The 25,075-nt window shown below is 46.5% G+C and overlaps 1 protein-coding gene across 1 annotated transcript in view; it reads left to right on the top strand.

The window, feature by feature from the left end:
• tmtc2a (transmembrane O-mannosyltransferase targeting cadherins 2a) overlaps window positions 1-24,963 on the top strand; it is a gene marked incomplete at both ends in the record, with an annotated part of 56,944 nt that extends 31,981 nt beyond the window's left edge. The window contains 10 exons of the mRNA XM_084447531.1: window positions 8,253-9,102; window positions 9,415-9,529; window positions 10,341-10,426; window positions 10,930-11,114; window positions 11,315-11,393; window positions 12,603-12,724; window positions 17,005-17,086; window positions 19,727-19,841; window positions 21,248-21,311; window positions 24,781-24,963. Of these exons, the coding sequence (XP_084303657.1) occupies window positions 8,253-9,102; window positions 9,415-9,529; window positions 10,341-10,426; window positions 10,930-11,114; window positions 11,315-11,393; window positions 12,603-12,724; window positions 17,005-17,086; window positions 19,727-19,841; window positions 21,248-21,311; window positions 24,781-24,963 (1,881 nt within the window). The remainder of the gene's footprint in view (window positions 1-8,252; window positions 9,103-9,414; window positions 9,530-10,340; window positions 10,427-10,929; window positions 11,115-11,314; window positions 11,394-12,602; window positions 12,725-17,004; window positions 17,087-19,726; window positions 19,842-21,247; window positions 21,312-24,780) is intronic.
• Between the last annotated feature and the right edge of the window lie 112 nt (window positions 24,964-25,075).

Below are 25,075 nucleotides of genomic sequence, written 5' to 3'. Positions count from 1 at the left end.
GACATGACGCTAGTACACCTCCCTGGACATGACGCTAGTACACCCCCCTGGACATGACGTTAGTACACCCCCCTGGACATGACGTTAGTACACCCCCTGGACATGACGCTAGTACACCCCCCTGGACATGACGCTAGTACACCCCCCTGGACATGACGCTAGTACACCCCCTGGACATCAATCAATCAATCAAAGCTTTATTTGTATAGCACATTTCATACCCAGAGGCAACACAATGCGCTTTACAGAGAACAAGGGAGGTGGGCATACGTCCCACCCCTACATATTCCAGAGGGAAGCAAAAAAACAGTATCACCCAGGGGCCAGATAAGTGAGCTGTAAAAAATTCTTCCCTGACCCCCTGGACATGACGCTAGCACACCCCCTGGACATGACGCTAGTACACCCCCTGGACATGACGCTAGCACACCCCCTGGACATGGCGCTAGTACACCCCCTGGACATGACGCTAGCACACCCCCTGGACATGACGCTAGTACACCCCCTGGACATGGCGCTAGTACACCCTGGACATGGCGCTAGTACACCCCCTGGACATGACGCTAGTACACCCCCTGGACATGACGCTAGTACACCCCCTGGACATGACGCTAGTACACCCCCTGGACATGACGCTAGTACACCCCCTGGACATGACGCTAGTACACCCCCTGGACATGACGCTAGTACACCCCCTGGACATGATGCTCACTTACCCCCAATCCAACCCTTGATGCTGGGTGCCAAGCAGGGAGGCATTGGGTACCATTTTTTATAGTCTTTGGTCGACTATACGACTCGGCCGGGGATCTAACCCCCAATCTCAAAGTGGACACTCTAACCACAAGTCCACTGAGCTGGTTAGTGGGTATTTATGGCATTATAAAACCCTGATATTCCTTCATTACATTGCACTGTCTCTCTGAGATGTGCCCCCCCCCCCTCTTACCCTGACACAACAAACATGCCCAATCTCCCGGTGCCAGCCAACAGACCCAGGTGCCTTCCCCGGCCGCCGCTGGCATGACTGGCTCATTTATCACCCTGGCACTGCCCTCGTCTCTCCCCAACGCCAATCAGCGTTATCACCCAGACGCTCGCGCACACAGGTCCGAGGGGAAGTGCCCGTCGGGGGCTATCGCTCCCCGATTACGGCCCAGACGACTCGCAAGCGGACATGGGAACACGCAAAAGAAGAGAGGGATGTAGGGAGGGAGAGAGAGAGAGAGAGAAAGAAGGAAACTATGCGCTCACTGCTTCCTGTCTTTTATCTGTGTTCTGTGCATTTTCTCACCCGCTGTATAGAAGAGAGCATTCTGGGTAACCAACCGTGGTCAGTGAGTCTGGCTCGGATGAACTTGCGTCACGTACTGTAACCTACTGCGACTCATCTGCTATTGCACCATGCTAGAGCAACGAGGACTACATTTAGCTCCTTATAGGAAGTTGGTATAAGCCATTTCAAGGCAATTTTTGCTTTCATGCCAGTAGCTGACTATCACCCCGGCCGAGAAGAACATGCTAATGAGTTAATCTGTAGGAGCGATGAGGCACAGCGTTGGACTCAAACTCCATTTCTCATCTCATTAGACCCTTAACCAGACTACAATGAGACAAGGTAGTGAGCTGGAGAGGCCAGGGGAGAGAGGGAAAGAGAGGGACTGGAGAGGAGGTGAAATCAGTCTGAAATTGGGTTTTAGCTTAGCGGTGTGTGCCTCAAGGGGAATAAGCAGGCCTATCCAATATCACCGTATTACTGTTATATCTACCTAATCTCGCCGTTCCGTCCGCGGCCCTGTCCGTCATCGGCTAAAACAAACAAACAACAAAGAATGATGAACGATCGGAGGACGGAAATAAGAACGTAGGAGTGTGAAATTAAAGAATGAAGAGGTTAGACCCGCATGCGGAATCGGAATCCTTCAGACTAGTGTTCCATCCTCCATATTCCACCACCACAGGCCCATCTGCATTCATTACCCCATCAGAGCTTCAAAGCAAATATTTCAAGTGTGGTTGGGGTTTAAAGGGGCAGTCCTTCATTATTTTTTAAGTTTTTTTTTTTTTTACCTCAGCTTCCAAACAAAGACGGATATCAACATCCCATCTAATTGGCATCTGCACCCACAATCTCCAGCATATAGCATTTGCTGCTCCCATGGGGGCGTGGGAGGAAGGCTGGGATCCAATTGGGCCCGCTTGGGTTCTGCACTGGAGAAAGGCTGCGATTCGAATGGGCCCTCCTGGGTGTGCAATTAAAGTGCGACAGAAAAGGCAGTCCCCATCGTTTGTCTCAGTTTAAGCCCAGGACAGATGCAGAGTAGCTTAGCCCTGTGAGCCGACCACTTGATGAAAGTTGTGCCAATTTGAGCCCCGGGGCACTCAGCTGTGAAATGATGATGCCGGCGATAGTAACTCCCCCTCACTCTCTTTATCTTGGCTATGTTTGTGTTTGTTGGTGTGTGTGTGTGTGTGTGTGTGTGTGCCAGTGAGTGCTATAGTGCCTCACACGTTATGGTGTCTGGAGATGGCACTTGTCAGCGGTATCTATCTAAAATTGATAAAGAGGTAAAACCGTAGAAAAGAGAAGTGTGGTACACAATGGTTCAAGTTCTTGTTCATAAGAAAAAGGGATTGTACCCTACAGAACCTTTTAAAAGGCCGTAGCCTTGATTGATTAATTGATGGATCTCAGACAGGTTCCCTGCTTTGATCCAGTGTCCTCTGTTGGCTGAGGGATGTCAACATATAACCTCTGGCATTGCAGGCCTCTATGCCAACACCACCCCGGCTTTCAGAGTGAGCAGTGTTGAGTAATTAGGACACTTCATCAACGTCAGCAGTCTCAATGCCAGGCCCTGGTCTGTCTGTGTAACTGGGCAGGATGCGTTGAGTCAGGCGAAATGCAAAACACATTGGAAGAGAAAAACGGTGGGGCACTTTATCACAGGCCCCATCTTAGACCGGCCTGTCATCACTGGTCCATCAAAAACACTGGCTAGTGGATGGCCACCAGAATGCCCAGCCACTAGATTCATCTCTATTTCAATCCTAGTGAAGTTGAACTGACGTGGAATTTCTTCTCAATAGCAGTAAAGCAGAATGTACTGGGACAGAGCTGGAATCGAACTGGACTGGTGATTTTTTTTGTCTTATTCTGAAATTCAAGACGATAGTCCAGAAAAGGCCAGCCGTGACCGGTCCGATAGACCGGGAGGATTTACGAGCGCGTAAACGAGATGTGACTTTACAGGGGAAGTCCAGAGCGCGGCCCCTCCCGCTGGGGTCCCTCAGCGCGCAGCAGCTTTCACAGAGAGCGCGTGACGTCAGCCTAATCCCGCTGTGCTGTGCCTTCAAACACATCATAAACACTTTTGAACAGATACTCCGACGCTGTGTATTATTAGAGGACCACACGCGGCGGAGAACAATCGCTGAACGTCGCTAATAATAATGATTGACGACCCGCAGCCCAGGACTGTGGGAGAGAGAAGAAAGAGACGAAAGAGAAGAAGGAGGAGAAGTAGAAAGAAGCAACCAAAGGGGGAAGGAATAAGAATAAGAGGCTAGGGAGAGGAGGTAGAGAGGGAGAGAGGGGGAGAGAGAGAGAGATGGGGGGAGAGAGAGAGGGGGAGAGAGAGAGAGAGATGAGGAAGAGAGAGGGTGAAAAGTAGAGTAGTTGGCAAACAGAATAAACAGTACATGGGGGAAAAGAGAGAGAGAACAAGAGAGAAAAACTCTTATTAGCGGGGCTGCAATAATCCACAGCGTGTGAGATCTATGGAGAATAAAGAGGGTTCCAGATACAAAGCCTTGGCGCCAGCAGGATGTCAGCTTTTACAGGCTGCTGGAGATTAGTCCTGGCTGTTACTGGCCACGGCACAGATCTTATGAACTCTGATCAGACAGCAAGCAACCACGCTTGAGAGACCCGGAGAAAAGTCAACTCTCTCGGCTCAAAGGGGAAAATGTACGATTCTCCATTGTCACGGGTGACTCCCTGTGCCTGTAAAAAGGCGTCACATCAAGTATTTTTAGGCTTAATGGAGTCATGAATACAAAAATGACCGGACTGAAATAAGTTAATGAGAGAGCGAGCCAGAGCAAAAGATTGATAAACAGAATTAATGAGGTGCTGGATATAATGAACTGTAGAATAGTACACAAGATACTAAGTTGGAGTAGAGTTGGAGTCTCTGGAGTGTTTTGGATTGTTAGAGTTTGAGAATCACTGATCACATTTGGAGCCGCCATTTTGGCATAAATCGACCTGATTCATGAATTATCCTCCAGGCCAGTTTTGGGCTTTTAAAGGTGCCATATGCGGTTTGGCTCAGAAGCACTTGTTATATATTTTTAAAATTCTCATCACATCCCGACAGCAATCAATAAATAAAGTACTCTGACATAAAAATTAAATAAATCAGTAATACCTGTACCTGTATGTAGAAGTCACAGGACTAATAAGTGCTCCCAATCATTTTGACTTGCCAACTTGCCAATTTGATGGACAATCTGGTAGCTGACTAAAAAACATTTCTCTGCTCATCGAGAGTTTAACATGTTTTTGAAAGATTTTTCAAGATGCCCACCTACATCCATTGTATGACCAAAACGGTGGTAGAGAAATTATCAGACTGTATGCTAGTGCTAGTTTTGTCAACGTTTTGATCTGAACCATATGATCATAAGTAACCTTAAAACAGGGTTAAACATGCATTTTCCCTTTACTACTCCTTTAACTCTCTGGACTATTCCCCCTCAGACAACTTTTGACAAAAGGACATCTTGCTGTAATTGGCTCACCTCACTCTTTATCTCTTGAAATATAGCTCTGCTGAGCCCATCAAGCAAACTCAAATGAACTTTGGCCAATGGGTCAGACGAGTCCAGTAAACCTCTTATTTGGAACTCAGGGGATTGTTCAGATTCTTTTTTTTTCCCTAAGTGCTACTCAGAAAGTAACATTTTTGCCATTGAAACCTGGCTATTTGAAAGGGTTGTTTTTGAGGCTTCCTGCTAGAAGTTAACTGAGGCCATGTGTTAGGCAAGTGGAAGTTATTTCTGTTTTCACTACACAACATTTTTAGGATTTTCTCTGTTTACAATTTTGAGCACAAAAGCGTTGCTTGTGGAATAATCCGGAAGGTTTAACGCAATATACCCCCTGTTTCTGAGAGTGAGAGCCAAGGCTGTGCAAAGTTGTGGGCTACCGAGGTTGCTTGTTTCGTGCTGAAATAAACCCTTTTATATTCTGACACTTTCAATGTATTCATATACTCTAGAGCTGATATAGCAGGCATAACACACACACAGACAGACAGACACACACACACACAGATCACTGGCTGGTGAGCAGAAGCCATTTGCTGGGTGTGGAGGACGTAGAGATGGCATCATGGCTACTCTGGTTGTTGGGTTTGGATAATGAGAGAAAAAGTACAAGCGCTATTATTATTATTTTTTTAACATTTATTCCTGATTTTGTCCCATTTTCACCCAATTTAGTTGCCAATCACACCCGACCTATTGCCTAATTGACTCTCCTGGCTCGTTACCATGATCTCGGTCCCCGGTGGGCAACTACAGTGAAACACGATGCTTAGACCCCTACACCAACACAGAACCCCAAATGATATTACTTTTTAAAAACATCATCAAACCTTAAAACAGACAGTGCAGACATTCCCTAAAGAGAAGGACCATGCTTAGTCTCACTCTCTTAACCGGTGCAGTGTTTGTGTCTGTCCTTCACTTTCCCAGCTAGCACAGCAGGTCCCACAGCTCTTTGGGGTCGTGACCCCTGTGTTTTGGACAGATTTCATTAGCCAGAATCAGGGGTCAGGGGTCAAGGATGTGACAAGACAACCTTGTGGTGTCTTGGCAGCCGTAACACAAAACCATTGTTCCACAGTATGAGTGATCCTGTGATAAGTAATGAAAATATTTTTACGTCCACCATACTTCACACACCCGTGTCCCCTGGCCGTATTCACTTCTGTGCTTTCAGCAGTTCTAATCTATGCATCAAAACATTTTTATTTGATTTCATGAGCCATCCATGCCAAATTATCATTTCTACTGCCAAATAAGATAATTATAAACACATTACAATGTATAGAAATATCACATTAGTAGTAATCTCTCCTAATATCTTCTGCTCTTAGACGTCCAAGGTGAACGTTCAACAGAGTTAAAACATTCCAAACGTTTGCAGTGGTCTAAAATTGGACTTTTTCCACCAGCCACAAATTCAAGTTGACAGCTTCGAGCTAATGTTCCAGAGCCATGATAAGCTAGTGATAGGTGTTGCGTGACAGCTTCCCTGTACAATCGAAGACCTAATGCTGATCATGCTTCAGCATTAATGCTCTCACGTGGCAAACAGCATCTGCATGCCTAGCACAATGAGCGCTAAGCTTATTACCAGTCACACTCCCCTCCACCACTTCAGCCAGGCAGGAAATGTCGTTGAGGGAGAGTCCCTCTTTACGCCAAACGCTCACTAAGTTGACCTTTGAAGTCAAAATGGACTCGAGTGACGTTTGGCTGGTTTCTTCCATCAAGGCAAAGAAAAATACATAATAAAAAAAATCATATTTGAAAGGAATGCTCTGTGCATTGATAAGGGTAGAGGGTGGAAGAACATTAAAACACCATTGGCACCAGCTTTCCACAATAAATATGTCAGGGTTAAAAGTGACAGAGGTACAGGTTTTCTTTGCTTGGTGGCCATCAGATTAAAGGTAATTCATTGGAATATACTGTGAGACAGCGCATGGCACAGAGCTCAGTATCATGTTATTGACTGGACAGTGAGAGGTAGTTAATGAGTAGTCACTGTATCTCTCTTCAAGTCAAAAGAGAAAAAGCAGTTCTTTAGGGAATAATTCCAGTTCATCAAACACAAATAAACTCAGTAGACTTGGTGACACTGACTGTACAGTACAATTACTTGTGGTAATTATACCATACAATGCATCATGTTACTGTAACTGTATATCTGCCAAGTGCTCTCCAAAGCCCACTTAGGTTCTCACTGTTATGCATGGCATGCGTCATATGTCTATAAACAATTTCTGTGTTTTAATTGCAACAGAGCCATATTATTTCTGGACATTGTAGTCATTTTTTTTCTGAGTTAACGTGCCAATGTTATACAGAGTGCTTGACTGTAGCAATTGTGCCTGAACACGGCTTGGCTTGTGCCCAAGGCAGTTTTCAAAAAGGCTCCAACATTTTCTTTGACCCAATTTATAAACAGTTTTTATTCTTGAAGTGCTTAAAGATGTTAAATCAAAGCCCGATTTCACATTCAATACGAGGCATTTTCAAATTGGGTCCAAGACTTGCATTGCACTATAACATTGTGTCTATAACATTGTGTCTACCTAAGTGTTTTTGAACCGATCTCCTTTTGATACAAACAACAATACTTCTTGATGATATCAAACTCTACTTTGTTAAAGGACCATACTGGTCTAAATATGATTTGAGCTCCTTAAACTAGTCACCCAAAGTATATCACATTACCGCAGTCCATTTTCCGAAGTAAAGCTCACGTTAAAAGATATTAGCATTTTCACGTTTTACTTACATTTCAAAAGCTGAACCTGATGGCTTCAAAATCTATTTTTAAATTGTTCCCTCATTGCGCTGACAAACTCGCCCCGGTTAGTTTCAAATCATTTTCCGTAGTTATTATTTTCGTTTTAACCCTCTTTGCGCTACGCTAACGGTCTGTCTTCTTCCTGTTTACATGGCAGCCGTTGCTAGGAACGCTGGTTAGTGAATCTAGCGTAGGTGGATTAGAGAATATAGTGCAGGAGTTCAACGGATTCAAACGAAAATAATATAAAATAAAAACTACAGAAAAAAATTATTTGAAACTAACTGGGCCGAGTTTGTCAGGGCAACGAGCAAACAATTTAAAAAATATATTTTTAAGCCATCACGTTTAACTTTTGAAATGTATGTAAAACGCAAAAATGCAAATGTGATCTTTGCTTGGGAAAATGCATTGCGATAATGTGATATATGTTGGGTGACTAGTTTTTAGGAGATTAAATCATATTTAGACCGGTATGGTCCTTTAAGCTCATCAAGGATTCGTTGATTTTGTATTAGTGAGATGCATCAGAGCAGTTAAAAAAAAAAGTAACTAAGTTTCCAAGACTGCAATGAAGAAACAAAGGCCTAGTTGATCTTCCTTCTGGTTCCTTTCCTAAAGCGACATGTTGTCTCTCTTCCAGAAGAGGAACATGAGCGCCATGCTGAGTCTGAGCGCGCTGGCCGCCTGGGGGGTGCTTCTGCTGTGCGCCCGTCTCTACTGGATGGGAAACAAGCCGCCCAACTTCTCCAACTCCGACAACCCGGCCGCCGACTCGCCGCACCTCCTCACGCGAACCCTCACCTTCCTCTACCTCCCCGCCGCCAACGCCTGGCTCCTCCTCTGCCCCGACAAGCTCAGCTTCGACTGGTCCATGGACGCCCTGCCCCTGGTCAGGACGCTGGCGGACTGGAGGAACCTCCTCACCGCCGCCTTCTACGGCGGACTCGCTCTCCTGGCCCGGTTCGGCCTCCGTAGCAGCCCCGCCTCCAAAGCCAGGGAGGCCAACGGGAAAGCTCACGTGGCGAACGGGAAGCCCGTCACGAACGGGAACGGCTGCCACGCCCCCGACGCCAACCACAACACGAACTCGGAGCAGGGGTCTCCGAAGACCAGCATGAACGGCTCCGCCACGCCTCACCACCACCCGCCCCCGCCTCGGACGTCCCTGCCCACCACCGAGAACGTGGTGGTCTTCTCTCTAGGACTACTGTCCCTGCCGTTCCTCCCAGCCACAAACCTGTTCTTCTACGTGGGCTTCGTGGTGGCCGAGAGGGTGCTCTACATCCCCAGCATGGGCTTCTGTTTGCTGGTGGCGGTGGGAGCCAGAGCCCTCTACGTCCGGCTGAGGACCAGGGGCGGCAGGGCTTTGTTTTGGGGGCTCTGCGCCGGGCTGGTGCTGCTGAACGGGACTAAGACCCTGCTGAGGAACGAGGACTGGACCAGCGAGGAGATGCTGTACAAGTCTGGGATTACCGTCAACCCTGCTAAAGGTAACGCGGGCAGGGAGGTGGGGGAGATATTCCCTGTGTTTTTTTGGACTGTAGTCACGCTAATATCATTTAGGAACTCATTTTGTTCAAAAGCTTCATATTTCAACGACCCAAAACACTACTTAAAACTAAAGTTATTTTTCTCTACTATGAATATATTTGCATAATTGAGAGGCATACCTCACATCTGAAACATGAAATACAAAATATACAGTATCTGTATTTCAGAGAGGATATAACATTGAAAAAGCCTCAGAGAAAATAACATTATAAACTGACATTTTCCTCAATTTTTTCATTTGTATTTTTTAGCTTGGGGTAACCTGGGGAACGTCCTGAAGAACCAGGGCAAGATGGCGGAGGCGGAGCAGGCGTACCGAAACGCTCTGCACTACCGGGGGAACATGGCCGACATGCTGTATAACCTGTGAGTGTGAGAGACATCTGCCTCCCGCCTACCTCAACAGGGACCAGGACCCTGAAAGCTGTTGTCCCTCAGCAGTGCCTAGAGAGAGAGAGAGAGAGGGAGAGAGAGGGAGGAATGAGGAGGTTAGAGTGAATCAGCAACGAAATGATGGAGAGGACAAGGGGTGCAGTGAAGAGAGAGAAACAGGAAGATGATGAGAGAGAGAGAGATGGAGAGAAAAAGAGGTTAGTACACAGAGGCGGAAAGATAACGAGCCAGTCGGAAGGAGAGAGAGAGAGAGAGAGAAAGAGAGGAAATGGATGGCTGTGTCCCATGTGGGCTCCTGTTCTGTCTGACAGTGATTTCATTAATCATGATTTGCAGGCCTCGGGGAGAACGTGGAGGCAGTTCTAATACCCGCATTAACCCCCGCGTGTCAGAGGTGCCAAAGCCTCATAACATGACCGCTCCTTCCACTCTGCCAGACGGAGCTTTCCTTCCCTCAACAGCACTGCGTCTCCAATTACAAAATGCCAAGAAACTGGCAAAGTAAACCCTTGTTAAAGAAGGAAGTCAAAACACATTTAAGTGTTTACATGAGACTCGTAAAATAAAGGTGTCGCTTGAAGTTGTCAAATGGGTTTTGAAGAATTTTGGGCTAGCGAGATCATTAGTTTCTGTCACTGCTTTCTGTCACTTTGCTCATGTGTTGGGTGGAGGGGCAGAAAAGGACATGGTCACTGGTCTAATAATCTGGATCTGTCCATCCCTGTCTCCCCCCCCCCCCCCCACCTCTCTCTCCCTCTCTCCCTCTCTCTCCCTCTCTCTCTAGGGGTTTGCTGCTACAAGAGAATAACAGATTCTCAGAGGCCCTGCATTACTATAAGCTTGCCATTGGGAGCAGACCCACTCTGGCGTGTAAGTAGAGCTAAGAGCCGGTTCCCCAGCTAGCTGATGTATTGCAGGCTGGAGCGATTGTGATCAGGGCCCGGCGGTCGGTGTGGCTGGAACGGCACGTGACCTCACTAATGCCTCTACGTGACCTCACTAATGCCTCTACTCGTGGCTTTTCTTAAATTGAATTAAATATGCATGCCTGTTATACAGTTCAGTTCTTTATTGTTTTAATGCGGTCTAGTGTTAGCAGCGAATTACTGTTTTGCGCCAGCTCAGCCATTTTGAAGGACCACTTCGCCTTTGTAAAATGGAGGTCAGGCCCGTTCTTGGCGCTCACATCCGTCTGTGGGAGAGTCAGATGCTGGCAGATGACAGCGACCGCCGGGTCTTTGGATTGTCTTGAGTTTGTAGTCCAGTCTGTTTCAACATTCCTCTTGTCTGATCCACCCTTCACCCTCCCTTTTTACCTTAATTTCCCTTTTCCTCCTCTTCTAACCCCCCCCCCCCCCCCCCCCACAACACAGCGGCGTACTTGAACACGGGCATTATCCTGATGAACCAGGGCAGCCTGGACGAGGCCAAGAGGACCTTCCTGACCTGCGCGGAGATTCCCGACGAGAACCTGAAGGACCCTCACGCCCACAAGAGCTCCGTCACCAGCTGTCTCTACAACCTGGGGAAGCTGCTCCACGAACAGGGCTTACAGGAGGTAGAGTGGAGGTTAGGTAGAAGTCAGCCCACGGTCAAATACATAGATCAAATGTTAAAGAAACTGTGTCCAAGATTGATTGGTTTTGGATCCAATTTCTCTACCCTATAAGTTACCTGACCAGTGACATGAGGGATCTCAGAGAAAGCACTCTACTCATTCACTCCTTTGCCAACTGGGGCTGGTTATTGTGTCTGCAGGAGGCCCTGTCGGTATATCAAGAAGCTGTGAAGAAAATGCCGAAGCAGTTTGCACCACAGAGTTTGTACAATATGATGGGTGAGTATAGTATGAACCCTTTTTAAAGTTACAGATTCTGTATTAAACATGAGACCTAAATTCCATTCCTTGCCCAAGTGCCCCCCAACAGTTGTCACTGTTCAAACACCTGCTAAAACTTTTGACCAGACAAAAAAAAAGTTTTTCATCAATACCTTATTAAGACTCATTTGATCTACTTAAGCAGATAACATTTCGATGCCGACACCGTAGCTCCAATATATGCAAACCCCAATGTAGACGCAGATCAGGTTGAAGAAAATTGAAGCTAATCTTTCTAAGTCCCCTCTCTGTTTGCTATTCTATCACTAATTACATTACTACAAACTCCTCCTGATTGCATAGTTGAGATTGCTGGGTGATGTGGGACTGAATTATTGGGATAGCATAGCTTACACAGGCGGGGCGTTGGGTGTTTGTTCAGGTGGGAGGGCTCTGGGTTGGAGAGAGGGAAGGAGTCAGGTTATGTCTGCAGGACAGTTTGTTATAACCGGTGTCAACGGGAGGGACATCCCATCCTCTGTGGGTCAGGCCTCAGTTGAATTTTCACACCCTTGAAGACTGACCCGTAGTCGTAGCGAGAGCCCTACCCCCAGCGGGCACACAACCTCCATACCGTGTTGTTTTAACGTTGACCGGAGGTTGCGGGGATTCAAAATGCCGCTGGGACCGCGTATCAACATCGGGCCGATGTGCTTCAAACTTATTGGGGTCAGAGGGGGGTTTCATTATTGGGAGTGAAGACGGTGTGTTTGGGGAAGAGAGTGGAGACCAGTTGGGATCCAGCTGCTACAGTATATCACCCTCGCACCTGTCGGAAAACAGGAACATTGAAAATATATAAGTATGTGTCATATAACAGTGTTATCCGTTCATCAATAATAACTCAATGAGACACTGGAAAATCGTATAATTCATAACCGGCGATAGGGTAGAGTAAGGCTCTACTGGATGCTGATCTTGGGACAGGTTTTTACTCCTGCTCCATTAGGTTCAGATTTCAGGATTGTAAGCTGGCCCTGGAACTGTGCCTTGTGGCAATTTACAGTCGATAGACATCAGTAGATTTCCATGTTTCTTATTATGCTTGTTATGTTTCTTAATATGAGTTTTCCTCCTTCACCTGCAGGTTTCAAGAGAAGCAGCCTCGTTTAGTAATGACCCTTAACTCTTGACCTCTGACTTGTGACCTTTGATCCCCCCCTATAGGAGAGGCATATATGAGGCTGAGCAGGCTGGAGGAGGCGGGATACTGGTACAGGAAGTCCCTCAGGGCTAAGCCTGACCACATCCCAGCACACCTCACCTATGGGAAACTCCTGTCAATCAAAGTAAGTCCCTCTTTTCCCCCCTCTAATCTCCATGCAGCTATTCTTTGATTACTGATCTTCAGATACAATTTCACTGGGTTTTGTAGGCACGCTTTGTTTTGATAGGACTCTATGTAAGACCACCAGGTGGTCAAACCGTCAATCAACATCTATGGTACAGTAGCATGTATTGGTTTGGGTCAGGTTTACTAGTAGAACGTTGTTGACGGTGTAGCGAGGTGATTTAATGTTGCTATTGATGCAACTCCTGCTTTAATGTGCTTCACCTCCTGTCTCTGCACACAGACTGTAGTGCTCTCTCAGTGAACACACAAAGCACATTATGCCAAGCCAAGCTTTTATCTTAGTAATAATCACAGTGTTTAACAACCCTGCTAGATCTAATTAGACTGGGCCTGAGGGCTGATGAATATTAAGTGACTTGCGTGCCAAGCCAGTTCATCCAATTGATTTCTCAGTCTAGCCCTGAGGTAGTGAGACCAAGAACGAGCTGCATGTTAAATAGAGGCTTGTCTCTGATCTAAAGCCACCTGGAGAAATCACAGCTCTAGATTAAAGTCATATTCTTTTGATCCACCTCTGTAGCCTGGCACCAGCCCCTGAATCGCACACTCACTTTAATTTCCAAAATGCGATACAGGGTCTGGAAAAGCTCTCATCCAGACCGATTTCTCAGTTGGAATTCCAACCAAGCCAATCAGCATCCTTTGGATTGGAAAGTCGATTTTTGGTCACTAATCGATTTTGGTCAAATTGTGGTCATTCATTTTTTATCATTCAAATAAACATTTTAACTGAACTGAACTAATGTTGTGCATCATCCATTCTCTAGCGCTATACTGATTGGAATGGGGGCTAAATTACACAGTGTCACAATCAGTGGAATTGTGTTCTTTCCTTTTTTTAAATCAAATAAACACTTATTTTAAAACGTTGGAATCAATTCTTTCGAATGTATCATCGTTCATACCACCCACTGATTAATCGACTATGAAAAATGTGAGTTGTGCACATCTCTTATTGGTTAGGGGAATCAACTAATCGCTGAGAACCACCACTTCGGCAAACGGCCATCTCGGAAAACGGCAGCAATGGGAGCTAGTCCAGACCTTATAATGAAGTGGAACGAAATGGCAATTCAATCTGAGTGTCAGGCTCCCATCTCTGTTGAAGTCGGGAGAAAAAGCATTATGGGATATACAATTGCAAATGCCCTCCAAGAAGAGAGAAAGAAGCAGCGGCAGCAGCTATCGTAGGTGACGCTGAAAGGGAGAGTGCGTTTCCTGTGAGCGCGAAGTTGAGGAAAACAGCTGTGCTATTGTGTAATGTGTCTCTCTGACATCTGAAGGTTACGGTTGCGGTGTGTGTGCGTGCGTGCGTGCGTGCGTGCGTGCGTGCGTGTATCCTACACCCAACTCTCTCACCCCCCCTTCTCTAGTCTGGGGAGAAAAACAAGTGTGTTACAACAGATGTGATGTGTTCACAGCTGACTTGGGTTAGGATTTCATGGAAAGCCTCTAGAACACTCTGAGCCACGCCCTTTGACCTCTGGTTGGTGCTGGCCTTTTTTCCTTCCATTGCCCGAGGTCCTTGATGTATAAGCTATAACAGGACTACTCCTGTCAGACACACACACACACACACACACACACACACACACACACACACACACACACACACACACACACACACACAGGTTTCTGCAGCTGTAGCCCTGAGGGCTTCGATTTGGGATGAGGGGTCTAACGCTGAGCCTCAGTTATTTCCCCCTTTATCAGATTTGATATATATATATCTCTCTGTCCCCCGATACAAACACACACTCCGGGTTCACGTCAGAGTCACCCAGGGCAGCTGAACATCTGTTGGGTTCCCGAGGCCTCCAGGAACAGAGATGTGGCCGTGAGCCACGAAAGGCCCCTGCAACAAGACTCAGGAACAGGAGATTGGAAGGGATGGGACAAGGGGCCGGCAGACAGGCTTATAACTCAATTACCTACTTCCTTATTGAATCAGTTCATCAGCAAGATGTTGACCATTTTGCCATAGCATAGCTATGTTGACCTATTGATAATGCAGGCTCAGGAAAGGGTTGAACAGCTTGAGAAAGGGGGTCAAACTAAAGTCTTGAAAATTGATTAAACTCTGTGTCTGCAGTATAATTACTCTGTTGGATTCTTTAAAGGTCAGTGTACTTTGGGAAAAATTAGGGAGTTTTTGCCGGACCTGATCACGGGCACAGCCAACAAAAGGGACAGTCTGTGATTGACTGAGTCACTGACACCATTGTTAAAACACACATGCGCAAAAGGTTTACGAAACCAACAAGGCGTAACTCAGTACGCCTGCAGTCTCGAGTTTCAAAGGTAGCTACAGTATTAGCTGATCCAGCAAAAACTCCAGCATGATTAATTGTAGCAAGGGATTCCCTAACCTAGCCACCTGAGCTAGTTAACGTTATCTGCCTATGTAACTGCTTATGCCTAAAGATGTCTACGCTAGCTAGCACCACTTTACAGACAGTAACGTTAGATAGCTTAGCTAGTTTGCGGAGGCGAAAGGCATGGATGTGAAAACTAGACCAACTGAGTATGTGGAGTCGGATCCAGCTCGAGCTTGGCGCACCTAGTCTTGTTGCTTTTCTTGTTCTTCCTCACTTCTGAGTCCCAGTGAAGATGGCATCTTCACAATATCAACTTCCTACTAACATTAACTCCTAGATGGCGGGAAGTGACCCACCATGACAAATGTTCCAAGGGTTACCTCAACCTACATCACTATCAACAGACATCATACTGATGATAGAGATTCCCTAAAAATCCATGCAGTGCTTATGTAGGCTTTTGCAGTTCAGTGCAGAGTATTTACAGACACTGATCTCTGTCAGTGGCCTCTTGTCTGAGTATGAGTAGTGTGCAGCATGGGAGAGTTGTGGTCATTCAACGCTGAGGTGATTTACGAACTCAAGCCCAGCGGAGCAGCTGGATACTGAACCCGCTAACTGCTAATGCTAGCCCGCTAACTCCTACTGAGGCAGACACTGTCAGAGCACAAGTACTATACTATTATAGCAAAATAACTCATAGAAGGCATGAGGATAATATATTATTCTGTCTATATTTAGCCTTTCACCTCTCTTTCGGTCCAATGCAGCGAACCGCAGAATTTACTTAAACCAACCACTTTAAAATACTGTGGCTTGAGGAGGGAAAAGTAGAATTCATCGAGAAGAAAAATGTTAAATAAGTCGTCTGGTCCAATGTTTTTTTCTTCTCTCATTTAAACCAAATGCAGGAATGAGAAATAGCTAATGAACCAAACCTAATATGCCTGGTCGACTCATTTCATATTGAATAGCAAACCCATCGCCAATATGGAACCAATCAGTGGCAGAGCGTGAAAAAATGGGGCTAAAAGGGAACCTTACTCACAAAAGGACCAATATGGTTTTCAGTTTGTTGCAGGGCTATAGTGGGGCATGCACACACACACATACACACACACACACACACACACACACACACACACACACACACACACACACACACACACACACACACACACACACACACGCACTGTTTAAGGCCTTTGTTTCAGGCCGGGGAGAAGTCTGTGAGTGTGTTCTTTATGGGTTTAGTTTCTTGGTGGTTTACAGCAACGCTGCTACCACTGCTCAGCTCATGCGTGACCATGTATTACAGTAATGCGTAGCAGATGCAGGGGTAAACTCCAGAGATGGCTATGTGAAATAACCTGCCACCCCGGGCACGAAGCTGCTCTGATATTTACTGCGGATTTGCTGTTTGCATATTATGTTTGAAATGTTTTGATTCATTTATTAGGGGGTAAGTACTGTAAGTAAGTAGCCTTGAGAACCAATGGTTCTCGAGCCTAGTGGCCAATATAGGGCAGGAGCCTATCTCCTGATTCCTAAGCGTGAGGCAGTTTGATGTACACCCCCTGGACATGACGCTAGTATGGTGCAGGGACTTACCCCCAATCCAACCCTTGAGTGCCAAGCAGGGATTGGGTACCATTTTTTATAGTCTTTGGTAAGACTCGGCCGGGGATTGAACCCCCAATCTCCCAATCTCAGGGCGGACACTCCAACCACAAAGCCACTGAGCCTTATTAGGGAGAGAGTGGTTTTCAATGTTTGAATCGTCTGTATACCACTTGGAATTTATTTTTGATTGGTTTGAATAAGTAATGCATGCTTCTTGTTTTCTCTTTCTCTCTCTTTCTCTCTCTCTCTCTCTCTCCCTCCCTCCCTCTCTTAGGGTCAGAAGTCTGAAGCAGAGAGGTACTATCAGAGGGCCATACAGCTGGATCCAACAAAGGGAAACTGCTACATGCATTATGGTAAGAAAAAAAACATCTTTATTATGCCCACATGCAAGACCCACTCACTCTGTTCATACACAACAGTCTGCCAAAAAGTGAAATTGTTTAAAAATAAATATTCACACCTAGCTTGTTGTTCCTTTCCATACAGTACATAAACACAGCAATCACGCTCGGTTCCGGACCAAACCAACCGGGCCGAGGCTGCCTAGAGAGGGGGGTCTCGGCACGCTTGCAATCGCTCGTTAGCAATCGGTTTGTTTGCAGTGAGAATGCAACCGACCCAACAAACCAATACAACTGACCTGCTTTACCCTGCACTGTTGCAGAAATTAACATAACGTAACGCACAACTGAGAGAATCCTGACTGGGAACATCACAGTGTGGTGTGGGAACTGCTCTGCCCTCAACCCGCAAAGCACTGGGTAGTGCGGTCAGCCCAACACATCAGTGGGTGTGAGCTCCCCTCCATCCAGGAGCTATACATATAATTGCCATGTGAACTGTTACGGGCAGCCAATCCCCATGCTAGTTATGACTTAAAATCCCATATTATGTACTGTATATAAATGTTTATTACTGGATCTATAGATATAACGGCGATGGAATTGTTGATTGATGGTGTGCCTGAGTTGGAGTGGTCTTGAATGAGGTGCGTAGCTTGAAGGATCAATGCGCCAGGTGACTGAGACACCCAAGACAGCATCACCAGAAGCAGCAGTAGCAGGAGAGAGAGTGACTGTCGCCTCAACCCACGAGGACACAGGGTTTCGGGCTGCTTTCTGCCCCAGGATTGTACTATAGATCTTTCATAACTGAACTGCTTTTAAAACCCAACCTGAACGGACCAAAAAGAGAGACCGAGCTGGCCAGAGACGACGGCGAGCTGGTGTCGCCATGCATCCCAAACTTAACATTAAAGTCTATTTTGATCCTTACTAGGATCGGGAACAGTTATACTGTGCATGCTGCTTGTAATGCTTCATTGTGTTAAATGGAGCATTAAGGATCAGCCAATCAGGATCCCCAGCGCGGTCTTCCCACTAAACCATGTGCAAAGCATTCGGTGAGAAAACTCATTACGCCCTGTAGGCTCACCGATTAGTGAAAGTGATACTGTATGCCTGTGGTATCAGTAGCGGTGGATGTACAGTGTGTGAGGACTGCTATGGATCTGTGAGGGCATAGCTTCTCCACGCTTCACGCTTATCCAAGTATGGTGCCTCAGTTCATGCTGCCACGCATGTCGCCTGGAACACATATGCCCGAGTCGCTATCTCCGAGATATTCACAAGAAGTGAAATATGTCCTGTTGGACTGAAAGAGCCATTGTGTCCTATCTCTCTCTCTGTCTACTTCCATTCCTCATGTTGCTTTCCCTGCATATCTGGGTTTGGGTCTGTAGGGGTCTGTGTTTGGGTTGTGGTGGAGTCCGGTTGCTGTCTTTGGACTGGGTTGTTTCCCCCTTTCAAGGTATCTCTCTCTCTCTCCCCCCACCCCCCTCGCCTCTCTCTTTCTCTCTCTCTCTTTTATCTGGTGCCCTCTTGTTAGAGATGATATTTGTTGTGACTGGCCTCCGTCTCTCCTGTCGTAATCTGGCCACAAATTCCTCATCCTCTGGATGAACGGCAGGTTAGTTGGTGAGATTGAGGATGATATGTCTATGTGTGTGTGTGTGTGTGTGTGTGTGTGTGTGTGTGTGTGTGTTTGTGTGTGTGTGTGTGTGAAGGACATGCACACACACGCACACATAACACCCTCAGTGACGGCACTAGTTCTGAGAGCACATATGGGTGTGTGTGTGTGGGGGGGGGGGGTTGAGAGCTCACAGGAGAGGTCAGATAGCAGACAAGACAACCCCCCCCCCCCCCCCCATTTCCTGGCATTGTCCAGAAGCATGTTCTGTGATGCAGGGAGCACGCGCGCGTCACGCTACACGTGACTGTCTCCTAACAACTCACCGCTTTCGCGTGATGTTCGCAGGTGTCTGACGGTCAACGCAACAGCCGACCAGCACTGGACGCACGAACGATAACTCAATGGGCCGTAAAGATTGCTCAAGTACTAAAATTGCTGGTGACAGAGGATAGACACTGTTACACACACGCACACACACACACACACACACACACACAAACATCTGGGCCACAGTTACCCACCTAATTTATGGCTGCTGTGCTGACGCCCCGTTGGGGGAGCCAGGTGGTCAGGCTCCCAGGAGGAAACACATGAAACGTCTCCGACTCATCTGTGTTTTCACAAACCACTGAGCATGACAAAACCCCCCCCACTCTCTCTTTTTTTCTCCCCCCTGATTCCTTCCTCCTCTCCGTCTGGTCTCCCGGACCCACTCTTTCCTTGTCTTAAGTCAGTGTCTCTTTCATTCTTCTTCTCCTACTTCCTCTTCCTTCTTCCTCCCCGTCTTCCCTTTGTCGCGCTCTCCCTGTCTTTGCTTCCTGTCCCTCTCTGTCTTTGCTTCCTGTCCCCTCTCTCTCTCCCTCTCCCCCTCGCCTTTGAAATGTTCCCTTTCCGCTGCCTTTCTTTCTTCCCCCGTATATTCGACCCTTTCCACCCCTCTCTCCCCATCTTTTCCCCTCCGTTCATCTCTCTCTCTCTCTCTCTCTTTCCCTCTCTCTCTCCCCCCCTCTCCCCCCCAGGTCAGTTTCTGCTGGAGCAGTCTCGTCTGGGGGAGGCGGCAGAGATGGCGGAGAGGGCAGCGGAGCTGGACAGCTCAGAGTTCGACATGGTCTTCAGCGCCGCTCACATGCTCAGGTGGGTGTGCTGCGCGCCACGGGGCACATAGATGTGTTTATCTCCAACAGGAGCCTTTCAAATTCAATTTTCCAAACCTTGCCCAGTCATCCATAATAGATGAATGTAGGTGGGGGAAAATCTATGAAATTACATTCATCTGTCTGTATTCAGTCATGTATTCTCATGCTTTTCTGTTGGAATGACTTGAATTCGTATTCATGAAAATAGCCCCAAGGTGTCAACCAAGGTTAGATCCCTGGAGCGAGATAGCTACTGAGGTATTTTATCACTGCTTACTCAATATTTGATATGCCTGCGAACAGTCTCAAGATGTTCTGTGAAGGTGCAGCCATATTGTCTTTGGTGTGAAAATGCACTTCTGCACAGGAATGGTCAATATTTGGTTAATGTATACGGCGCAACTAATCCCAAAGAGCTAATATATAACACATGTAAACAGTGGTTTTGATTCATTTTACCAACATTCCCATCCAAGGCTTGTAAAGGAACCAAGCCTTACCTCAGGAGAGTTCTCTGTTCAGGCTTGGCAAGTGTGTGCACAGACAGCACACTGTAAGTTTTTCGAATGTTTGAAAAGGGGACTGCAAATGCGCTCTGCTCGCTGCAACGCGAGGAAATATTGGAAAGGACATCTCCTAATTCCGTTTTGCTCTACAAATCTGGAAAAGTCGTTAAGCTTCGGCATGGCCTCGTCTGCACAGGATTTGTGAGTTCTAAACCCCTGCCGCGCGTCCAGAGCAGTAGCTCCTGGATGAGGGAAGTAAAAAGCGAAAGACAGATCTCTCTGTTGTACTCCGGTCCTTTCAGAAAAATCCCACCATGGCATATTCTCTCACTTAATCCTGCTGGGGACTACTCCCATTGACTGACACTTCAAACAGAGACCTGTCATTAGATACATGAAATGAAATACCAGCGCTATCTACTGTATGCAAATAAGCAAGGAGTCCAGTTTTGATCTTAAGTCAGGTTCACCATTATAAAGCTCTACTTCTATTTTCAAGACTTCCCTTTTATGTCAAGTCCATAGTGTACAGTTTCAACTCGAGTCGCACGCCGTGTCTCGATAGAATAGTTGTTAGTGAATAACTCCATATGGAGTGTGGCTACTATCATCTTTATATACAGTACGGTTTACAACAGCCCAGCTAGAATTATACTGCTAGGAAAGTTTAAGAGTCACTCCGGCAGACTGCGGTGTCTAGTTTCACAGTCCTCTGGGTGACTGGGGTGTCTTAAAATAGAGTATCATTAAGAAGTATACATGTAGGCCTACATTCAAATGGGCGATATCCCAATGCCACCCAAAGACATGTCTTGACGTATCTCAACGTAATATAGGCTGACCATCTCCTGTGTACCCGGATGAATGAAGACCTCACTCTCGGTTTCTCCCTCTTCAGACAGGCCAGTTTAAATGAGGCAGCAGAGAAGCATTACAAGCACGCGGCAAGCCTTCGACCAGACGTGAGTACCTGACACACACGCATGCATGCACACACACATACTAGTTGACGCACACACATGCACACACACATACACATACTAGTACACGCACACAGACACACACACATGCACACACATACACACACACAACTACACACACACACACACACACGCACATACGCACACACAGATATTGTCCAGATATCTAGAGCACCGTAGCCTTTTCCATTGTTACTAAATAACTAGGCCCACTTTTCATGATTGGTGAAATGTGTATGCTATTTCTACGGAAATATCTGTTGATTTGTTACTAAGCACAAACAGTTCCACACCAAAACATCCAAACACGATAAAGCTCCCTACTGCGTTCCCTACTCCCTACTGGAGGATGAATACTAGAGCTCCTCTACTCTGCACAGTAGAACACAACACACCCATTGTATTTTTAGTTTGCTACTCCTTTCAGATTATGCTCTTAGTCACATTAGAAAGGAGATACACATACAGTTCTGGCGAGTAGTAGCACACTTCCTACATTAAATGCAATTATTGTAATTCGCTTCGGATAAAAGCGTTTGCTAAATGACTGTAATGTAATATAGAACTCTCTACTCTGCACAGTAGAATACAGTAAAGCTCTCTCTACTCCACAGTATCAGTCAGCCACTTCAAGGGAGAGGACATGAGAAATGGTTCGAGAGTTAGTGTAGAGTCATAAGGACTTGTTTGTTTTCAGACAGGAGCAGACGGGGCTTCCACTGGTCATTTGTCAAATTAGTGTGCTCAGAGAGAGAGCGTTTGTCTTTTATCTTTATTCAATGGCGGGAGAAGGCATTTCTGTATTTTACCAGCCCACTGTGCCGTCAAGAATATCCATATCTTTGGTGGCGAGCGTGGTGTTTCTAAAAACGTTGCTTGAATACTGGGGTTATAGCAAATCAAGCCTGGTTCATAGTCAACGCAAGCTACGCTGACGCGGCTGTGAACGCGGATCTACGCAAGTATTTTGGTTCACTCTGGGCGCGCGGGGGTCGCTGCCTTGCGTCAGTGTCCCTATCGGTTCTTGTGTAAATAGCACTTGCGCTCGCGTAAAGTTACAATTTCTACGCAAGGACGCTTCAAAGTCACCTTGCATAGCTTGCGTAGCTCACTGGGCCCTAAACCTTGTGTGAGTGGCCCTTAAAAAGCACTTTAACCGCAACACAAGTTTTTCGGTGTCCCTTCAAAAAGCACTTCTCACATCAGAGAGTTGTAATTGATATTCAGCGTAAATCACACAAAGACCAAGGTCCTAATCCGTGCACTCATATCGTGAGCTACGTACATTCAGTCATTTGTCAGTGGAAAAGTGCCTTGACATTTTCCCTGTACTGTGTGTGATTTAGCAAATATCAACTTAATCCAAAAGGTTTCAGGTCATGAAAAATTCAACGTGGGCCAGACGTGCTTTGAAGGACAATCATCACAATCTTCCTACTGTACATGAGAAAGAGTGAAAAGAGGTTTCTACTGCCTCCAATGTTCAGAGCTTCACTGCAATAATAATCAATCCCATTGGAATGCTCTTTAGGTTGTTTCTTCTCACACACACACGCACACACAAACACTCACACACACACACACACACACACACACAATCCAATTGCTGAATCAACTGGAATTTGGCTGGAATTATCTCTGCTCTGAACATTGAGACGAAGAAATCAATCAAATCGGCAAAACCGAAACCGAGGTCGAGCTAAAGTGACCCAGCGGAGTTTCGTTTGGCTGTGTTTGGAAAGCCACCAGACCCAAAACATTCATCAAGTCTGGGCCTCAGTGATACGGATGGCTGGCCCTCGTCCCGTGCACACAGGTAAACAGACGCGGTTCCAGGTCCTCACAGTGGCGTGGTGTCCAGTATCCTGCGGTCGTTTAGTTTACCGTGACAGATGACCCTCATCTATCTAGCCTGGCGACCGTCTCTGCTTGGCCCCCAACTGTTTCTTGTATTAGCATTAGCAGCCCACGCTACAATTCAGTACTAAATGCAATATAGGTCATAGGTTAGATAATCGCAAATCAATTACAGGACCACTAGATTAAGGTCATAAAGCACTGTTCCCGTAGTTGGTCGGCTGATTGTGCTGCTAGTGAAACAACAAAAGACGGAATGACAAGGGTCTTTATGAAAGCTCGGTTAGTAAATACCGGTTCCATGAACTGCGAATTATGACTTTAAATCAAATGAATCCATCCCAAATCAAGGTTAACAGACTCTCACAGGGGAATAGAAAGCAATTGGCGAACCCAAGTCAACGTCTAGACAGGTTCTGGTGTGTGTGTGTGTGTGTGTGTGTGTGTGTGTGTGTGTGTGTGTGTGTGTGTGTGTGTGTGTGTGCGCGTGTGTATGTGTGTGTGTGTGTGTGTTAACTAGCCCACTGTTTAAAAGAAAAACAAACACCAGTTTTCATACTGTATATATAACCCTAACACGAAGGCCGTGTGAAAGTGTCTTGCCTGGGGTTGAGAAGGCCGAGGTTAGGATGGGATTTGGAGTGTGTTTGCTGTGGCACACTAGGAGCTCGGTTTGTAGTCCAGGCTGGAGATTCATCCACATGATACCCTGTTACCACCAGGTGGTCTCACTTCTCCACTTCAGAGGGACAATTTGATTAAACCGCACCCTGAAACACTCGTACATGGATTCTATAGCTAATATGAAAACACACTCCCTCAGATACACACAGACACACACACACACACACACACACACACACACACACACACACACACACACACACACACACACACTGACTAAAAGTTGCCGGGGAGAACTGTAGCCCAAGGCCATATCAAGTAAATTCCTCTGATCCTGTTAGCTTACTTTAGCTTAGCCCAGTTGACGGATGGAGACAGGACTTCGAAAGAATGATGAGCTTGAAGGCAAATCCCTGTCAAACTACCCGGAATAGGGCCTAAGTTTGTGAGATTAATTTGAAATAACTTGTATTTTAACTGATACTCCATATACCATACAGTATTCACCTGTTCCCTCACTTTTTTGTGAGTGCTCTACACTCCTCACAATGTGGCCTACAGCCAAATAAAACTTCATAGCAAGGCTTTCTTCTTATTTCATAGATTTTACATCTTTTACCCTTTAAATGTACCATTGCAAATGGTTAAACCAAAGTTAAAGCAAAACAAAAAAGGCTTTCTGCTACTGCAAGTTCAAACATAGGCTAATTTTCTGCCCACTTTAATGCTTAACTCAGCTTAAAGGAAGTTTTACAAAGTCTATCGGTTAATCCTCAAAAACCAACCAGAATCTGCATTAAATAGAGGAATGGTTTGGCAAAAGATACAGTTCTGGAGCACGTTCTGCAGCTTAAAGATACAGTAGAGAAGCTCCTGCTCATTGCCGGCCTGTCCTCTATCCGTCTGAGTGAAGTGTCTCGAGGTGCTGACGCTACTCTCTCCTCGCGCTCTTCCTCTCTCTCTCTCTCAGTACCCGGCGGCCCTGATGAACCTGGGCGCCATCCTCCACCTCAACGGAAAGCTTCCGGAAGCCGAGGCCAACTATATGCGGGCGCTGCAGCTCAAGCCCGACGACATCATCACCCAGTCCAACCTGCGTAAACTGTGGAACATCATGGAGAGGCAGGGCCTCCGGACCACGCAGGGGCCTTGATCCCACCACCCCCAAAAGGGAGGCGCTAGAACCAGTAAAAACCCACAATGGAAATGGGAGGCCTGAATAGAGTCAGGGTACCTCTGAGGAAGAACAAGAGCAGGCCCAGAGG

The sequence above is a fragment of the Borostomias antarcticus genome (assembly GCF_949987555.1).
Source record: "Borostomias antarcticus genome assembly, chromosome: 13".
NCBI lineage: Eukaryota > Metazoa > Chordata > Actinopteri > Stomiiformes > Stomiidae > Borostomias > Borostomias antarcticus.
Note: the sequence above shows the minus strand (reverse complement) of the source record. Positions and strands in the feature narration are given on the sequence as shown.